Here is a 7,686-nt window from a genome sequence, read left to right as displayed (position 1 = left end):
GGCTGAAAATACCCAAAAGTGACACCATTCTAAAAACTGAACTCTCAAGGTACCACATTCAAGAAGTTTATTAACCCTTCAGGTGCTTCACAGAAGCCACATGGAAGGAAAAAGTGAACATTTAACTTTTTAGTCACAAAATGATCTTTTAGCAATGATTTTTTTATTTTCCAAAGGTTAAAAGGAGAAACTGGACCCCAAAAGTTATTGTACAATTTGTCCTAAGTACGCCGATACCCCATATGTGGGGGGAACCACTGTTTGGGCGCACGACAGGGCTCGGAAGGGAAGGAGCGCCATTTGACTATTTCAATGAAAAATTGGCTCCACTCTTTAGCGGACACCATGTCACGTTTGGAGAGCCCCCGTGTGCCTAAAAATTGGAGCTCCCCCACAAGTAACCCCATTTTGGAAACTAGACCCTCCAAGGAACCTATCTAGATGCATAGTGAGCACTTTGAACCCCAGGTGCTTCACAAATTGATCTGTAAAAATGAAAGAGTACTTTTTTTTCACAAAAAATGTATTTTAGTCTCAATTTTTTCATTTTCACATGGGCAACAGGATGAAATGGATCCTAAAATTTGCTGGGCAATTTCTCCTGAGTACACTGATACCTCACATGTGGGGGTAAACCACTGTTTGGGCATACGGCAGGGCTCGGAAGGGAAGGAGCGCCATTTGACTTTTTGAATGAAAAATTAGCTCCAATCGTTAGCGGACACCATGTCGCGTTTGGAGAGTCCCTGTGTGCCTAAACATTGGAGCTTCCCCACAAGTGACCTTATTTTGGAAACTAAATCTCCCAAGGAACTAATCTAGATGTGCGGTGACCACTTTAAACCTCCAAGTGCTTCACAGAAGTTTATAACGCAGAGCTGTGAAAATAAAAAATCATTTTTCTTTCCTCAAAAATTATTTTTTAGCCCGTAATTTTTTATTTTCAGAAGGGTAACAGGAGAAATTGGACCCCAAAAGTTGTTGTGCAGTTTGTCCTGAGTACGCTTTTACCCCATATGTGGGGGGGAGAACCACTATTTGGGCACACGTCGGGGCTCTGAAGGGAAGTAGTGACGTTTTGGAATGCAGACTTTAATGGAATGATCTGAGGGCGTCATGTTACATTTGCAGAGCACCTTATGTGCCTAAACAGTAGAAACCCCCCACAAGTGACCCCATTTTGGAAACTAGACCCCCCAAGGAACTTATCTAGGTGTGTGGTGAGCACTTTGAACACCCAAGTGCTTCACAGAAATTTATAATGCAGAGCCGTGAAAATAAAAAATATTTTTTCTTTCCTCAAAAATTACTTTTTAGCAAGCAATATTTTATATTCACAAGGGTAACAGGAAACATTAGACCTCAAAAGTTGTTGTCCAGTTTGTCCTGAGTACGCTGATACCCCATATGTGGAGGCAACCACTGTTTTGGCACACGTCGGGGCTCGGAAGGGAAGTAGTGACGTTTTGGAATGCAGACTTTGATGGAATGGTCTGCGGGCGTCATACTACGTTTGGAGAGCCCCTGATGTGCTTAAACAGTAGAAACCCCCACAAGTGACCCCATTTTGGAAACTAGACCCCCAAGGAACTTATCTAGATGTGTAGTGAGCACTTTGAACCCCCAAGTGCTTCACAGAAATTTATAATGCAGAGCCGTGAAAATAAAAAATAATATTTTTCCCACAAAAATAATTTTTTAGCCCCCATTTTTTTATTTTCTCATGGGTAGCAGGAGAAATTAGACTCCCAAAGTTGTTGTGCAATTTTTCCTGAGTACGCTTATGCCCCATTTGTTTGGGTAAACCACTGTTTGGGCGCATGTTGGGTCTCGGAAGGGAGGGAGCACCATTTGACTTTTTGAATGCAAGATTGGCTGGAATCAATGGTGGCACCATGTCACGTTTGGAGACCACTGATGTGCCTAAACAGTGGAAACCCCTCAATTCTAACTCCAACACTAACCCCAACACACCCCTAACCCTAATCCCAACTCTAGCCATAACCCTAATCACAACCCTAACCCCAACACACCCATAACCACAGCCATAACCCCAACACACCCCTAACCCTAATCCCAACCCTAACACACCCCTAACCCTAATCCCAACCATAACCATAACCCTAACACACCCCTAACCCTAATCTTAACCCTATTTCCAACGCTAACCCTAATTCCAACCCTAACTCTAATTTCAACCCTAACCCTAAGGCTATGTGCATACGTTGCAGATTCGTGTGAGGATTTTTCCACACCGTTTTTGAAAAATCCGCAGGTAAAAGTCACTGTGTTTTACCTGCGGATTTCCAGTGCTTTTGTGCGGATTTCACCTGCGGATTCCTATTGAGGAACAGGTGTAAAATGCTGCGAAATCCGCACAAAGAATTGACATGCTGCGGAAAATACAATGCAGCGTTTCCGCGTGGTATTTTCCACACCATGGGCACAGCAGATTTGGTTTTCCATAGGTTTACAACGCAGCTGCCAATCCGCACCGTGTGCACATAGCCTAATTCGTACCCCAATTGCAACCCTAACCCTAATTCTAACCCTAACCCTAATTGCAACCCTAACCCTAATTGCAACCTTAACCCTAATTGCAACCCTAACCCTAGTGGAAAAATAAAAGTAAATATATTTTCTTTATTTTATTATTGTCCCTACCTATGGGGGTGATAAAGGTGGGGTTTATTTACTTTTCTATCACAGTGATCAAAATGTACCTGGAATGAATCTGCCAGCCGGCAGATTCGGCGGGCGCACTGCGCATGCGCCCACCATTTTGTAAGATGGCGGCGCCCATGGAAAAGACGGACGGACACCGGGAGGGACACCGGAGCTCGGTAAGTATGGGGGGGTGGGATCGGAGCACGGGGAGAGCAGACAGGAGGATGGAGGGGAGCGGGGGACATGACGGAGGGGAGTAGATCGGTGGCGGTGGCAGATGGTGGTCTCTAGCCATGGCCAATGATATTGCAGCATCGGCCATGGCTGGATTGTAATATTTCACCAATTTTCATTGGTGAAATATTACGATTGCTCTGATTGAAAGTGAAAGTCACTTTTAACAGCCAATCAGAGCGATCGTAGCTAAGGGGGGGCGAAGCCATCCCCCCTGGGCTGAAGTTCTACACCCCCTGTCCCTGCAGGTCGGGTGAAAATACAGTTAACCCTTTCATCCGACCTGCAGGAACGCAATCATTCTGTGACACAACATATTCGTCACAGGTCGGATTGGCACAGACTTTCATGACGCACACGCTGTGTCACAGGTCGGGAAGGGGTTAAAGGGTTGATTGTGACTTGTAGGATCGCTACTTCCAACAGGTGGCGCTATAGAGTTTAAGTCCTTTTTTTCTCTGAGGAGGCAATTTGCATTTCTAACCAGAGATACTGATACCACTACAAGCTTCTCCAAGGTCAGAAAAGCTATAAGTTGCAAGAATGTCTAAGGAGCTAAAGAAGATGGCCTTTCATTTGAGGTGGGTACATGGGGACTACAGTTCTTGTACGTATTCTTGCTTTCTCAAATTTGTCCTTTAATCCCTGTTCCATGCAACTGAATAAAAAAAGATGAAAACTTTTCATATCTCAATATTGGCACATATACTGTCAGGATATTCTGTGGTGACAAAGATAATGATAACATTAGAAACTTAACTACTTTGTTAAAATAATTAGTTACAGGACATAATTTTACACATCAGCATTATAGAATAAAGCAGTGTCAAGAGTCCTTTTACACCGGCAGACAATCTGCCTGTAGCGAGCGCTGACTGATGATATAACATGTGGATTGATGCTTGTGATACATCTTTTTACATATGGCAATGATCCACATGAGTCCCCACACAGTCCATATTGCATATCTATATTTTTTTTCCCAATATATTTACATGAGACAGCATACTACTAACTAACGGATATTTTTAGGCCTGCGTACAAGATGCCTGGTCGCCTCTGGTCAGACCAGAGAAAATCAGAGATTTAGTTTCTGATTGGTTAGCCACAACTTTTAACAAAATGTACATCCACAGAATTAAAATGTAGTTTTCTAGGTTTGAGAATATATTGACCATAAACTAATTCTCTGATCTTTTGAGCCGGCAGCCAGCAGTCTTTCTTCAGGAATGATGTGATCGGAGAAGGACACACAGTTCACTGTTGCAGAATGGTATTGGAGAACTGCTAGTGGTTTCATTTTCTTCCACCCAAAAATCCGAACACGATAGTCCCAGCCAGCTGTTGCCAAAATCTTCCTGTCTTGACGTATTCTGACATCAGCAATTCCTGGATTGACAAGTTCTTGTGCTTTGAGAGCCTTAAGAAAAAAAAACAAAACAAAACAAAAAAAATCTCAACTGATGTTTATATTTTTTGCAGATGATGTCTCAGTAGTCCCAGGTTTCGGATTTCCTCAGTGCCGAGCATTACGTCACTGGCCCGCTGCAGGCAGTGCTAATAGAGGCTATCCTGATGCAGGCTCTGCTCATTAATACAAATCAGCTCGTTTTATACTTGCTGGAACCCAACTGGTTTTTCCTAATAGAACGGCAACTGGACTGAAGCCCGGACTTCAACATTCACAGAGACTATTAAAGGGCTGGAATAAGTGAATTGTGAGGAATCGTGTTGATTCCTACATGTTGTCATTAGCTCAGGTACCAGGAATGTAACATTCCCACATCTGTTTTGCATTATTAATGGATGAGTGGGAAAAGAAAACCGAAATTGCTCACAGTCCCTATCATTTATGTGGGAGGAACATCTATTTATTTTATTAATGCTCACTTAAGACCATTTAAGTAAAAACTATGAGATAAACCTCATGGAACTGATCAAATGTCACAAATTTCCTTACAGCCGTGCAGAGGCCTACATAATGTAATTGATGAAGATGAGAAAGATGACAAACAAAAAAAACGTTATTAAAGCACCACTCCAGCAGGTTTTTTTGTCAGCGCTGGAGTGGTGCTTCTAACCCAAGATCCTTGCCCCCAGTCTTATACTCGCCCTTCAGCATCTTCACCTTTTTTTCGGAGTCACGCGCCACCATCTTACGACTGCAACTTCTGACTGATTAGAAGTTACATCACAAGCTCGCAGTGCAAGTCTATGAGGGTGAGGTCAGAACAAGGCTCTCATAGACATCCATTGGGTGTTGCGACCTCCGGCAAACACTGGAGCGATCCGGTAGGTCACAAATTGCTGGAGACCGATCGGAGCAACGGTGATAAATGGTGAAGATGGCGTCAGGTGAGTATAAGAGCAGGATCAGGGACCTTAGATTGGAAGCATCACTGCAGTGGTAAAAAAAAAAAAAAAAAACACTGAGTGATGCTTTATCAATTAACTGCAATTCTCGCCGTATTAATACTGATTATGTTATCCAACTCCATATAACCAGAATTGGTAAAGTAGATGCCTACATTTTGTTAGAAATATATATTGCTTTCATGCAGGAAAAAATTAGTTAATGTGTATGTACCTATGTGTAAAGGTGGCAAAATCCTAATGACATAATCCCTTTAAACTGGCCAGACCAAAGGTAACTGTCGACCAAATGATTGTTCAACTGACAATTATTTCTTGCAACTCTCCCATACACAGGAACGCTCTGCTCAGCTCGTGTTGTCTCTATGGGGAGAGCAGCCTAAGAATCAGTTGGCAGATACTTATGTGCCTTCAGAACAAAAGGATCAGGCAACACAAATTGTAAAAATTCAATATCCTTAGTCCTCTGATAGATTAGGAAGGCTCCAATACACATTAGATGGTCAACTGAACACACCAGACCCCTGAACCCAAAGCCAGGCAGTAAATAGTTGACTAATGGATACTCAATTGTTCAAGAATAAGCTCTTTTAATCATGGAAAGTAAACAGCAATATGGAACTTCTTACCTTGAGGTCCTGCTGTTCATCAAGGCTCCAGACATTCAATATATTCTCAGACGATCCCGAGACACCTCTCGCACTGTCACAGTCAAAGTCAAGGCTCATAACAGGCTCCTTGTGAAATATATGCCTACTCATCAATCTGTGTTCTAAGACATTCCATAGGGCTATTGAGCCATCCTCATAGCCCACAACGAGCCAAGGGCTACTTCCAGATTTAGGCTTTTAACAAAAAAAACAAAACAAAAAACATGCTATTAAGATCAATAAATCAACTATTAACTGATGTTGCTAATGCTAATACCTTTCACAGTTGTACATTTCTACGTATCATACTGTTGGTTGGTACTGGGCAACAATATGACAACAGACAACCCAATCCAGAAAACCCTTATTATTTCAGTTCCCGTATTAAGTGTACTCTCACCAACCACAGTGGTGCCATTCTAGCAATGTCGGCGGTGCTGTTCCCGGTGATGATGTTATATTGTTGTGTCATGTGCCAGCTGCAGCCAAGAGCAGTCGCTCGTCAGCCGCAGCTCATCAATATTTGGTAGGAGTGGACGTCCGATCTGATGAAACCGTAAAAGCGGCAGCTAACAAGTGATAGCTCATTGGCATAGCCGGCACGTGACAACAATATCATGTCACCATCGGGAACAGGCGGTGAGTGAGCTCTACTCAGTAGTTCTGGGTCATTCATGACCGATCCAAAAAGAGGTGGCTCCTTTCTGTGAACAAAGGGAGGCGGCTCCCCAGTAAGGGCCGCCTGCAGTCTCTCGGGGTAAAACGACAGTGTTCAGAAGCTGATCAATCTGAAAACCTGTATGTGGACTGCAACTTGATTTTATTATATTGGGTAAGTAAGAAAAGTTACTGTGTGAGATACCGTAGTTTTATTTCTTCTACCACAGAGCTAATTTGAAAAATTAGTAAAAATTGCCCTACATATATATATGCCAACTCCTACATGCATGATTACACACATTTAAGTGGCACTAAACCTTACAAAATACATTTAAACTAATAAAATACAATCATGAAAATGCACAATTTATAATCCTAGTGTGGGGTCAAACCATATTTTGAATGTTTGTTAATACTATGTATGCTCTTTATCAGCTTAACAAAAAATATATTTTTGCAAGAAAAAAAACAACAACTAATGTTTAAGAAAATAGATATTTTTTATTCCAAAAAAGAAAAACTTTTCACTTTTCTTGAAGGATTAGCATGGAGTCCGACCATTACTGTAACCAATCAGATCTAATTTGATTAATGATGGTAGAGGTCACAGGGCATGACACACTGACCAGACACCTCATTTATTTTAGCCTCTGAAATAACTCCGAGGAGATGGAACTTCAGTGGATAAAGTGTCACTTTTCAGAGAAAGGGATTCATCATCTCACTAGAGTGAACCATAATAACCAGTCAGACAGGAACTGGTCAAGCCAGGATAAATATCCCAGGGGAACGTCAGGTTTAAAGCCTTGGATTGTGATGTAGTAAGACTCTCTGTACAATATCGGGATTCATTTCTTCTTGTTCTCCGCTCACAAATACGTCTATTACTCTTTTAGCTTATTATGTTTTATCCAAGGGAGCACCTCTATGTATCAAGGACCATACGTGGCAAGAGTTCGAAAGTCAACATCTCACTTGAGCTTGACTGAGTCGGCAAAAGAATTTCCCCCATCAACATCAATGGAGGAAAAAAGGAACAAAATATATCTTCTAGTAGGCTTCACGCTAGCTTCTGGGTAACAATACTACTGGGCTGTACTTA

General features: G+C 42.1%; 1 protein-coding gene across 1 annotated transcript in view; it reads right to left on the bottom strand.

Annotated features, from left to right (window-relative positions):
- Window positions 1-2,127: 2,127 nt before the first annotated feature.
- The window catches only part of GNB1L (G protein subunit beta 1 like), a 42,499-nt gene continuing 36,940 nt past the window's right edge, over window positions 2,128-7,686 (bottom strand). The window contains exons 6-7 of the mRNA XM_069756393.1: window positions 5,904-6,119; window positions 2,128-4,321 (exon numbers count right to left, since the gene is read on the bottom strand). Of these exons, the coding sequence (XP_069612494.1) occupies window positions 4,055-4,321; window positions 5,904-6,119 (483 nt within the window). The 3' untranslated portion in view covers window positions 2,128-4,054. The remainder of the gene's footprint in view (window positions 4,322-5,903; window positions 6,120-7,686) is intronic.

The sequence above is a fragment of the Ranitomeya imitator genome, chromosome 1 (genome assembly GCF_032444005.1).
Source record: "Ranitomeya imitator isolate aRanImi1 chromosome 1, aRanImi1.pri, whole genome shotgun sequence".
In the NCBI taxonomy this organism is placed as follows: Eukaryota; Metazoa; Chordata; class Amphibia; order Anura; family Dendrobatidae; genus Ranitomeya; species Ranitomeya imitator.
Note: the sequence above shows the minus strand (reverse complement) of the source record. Positions and strands in the feature narration are given on the sequence as shown.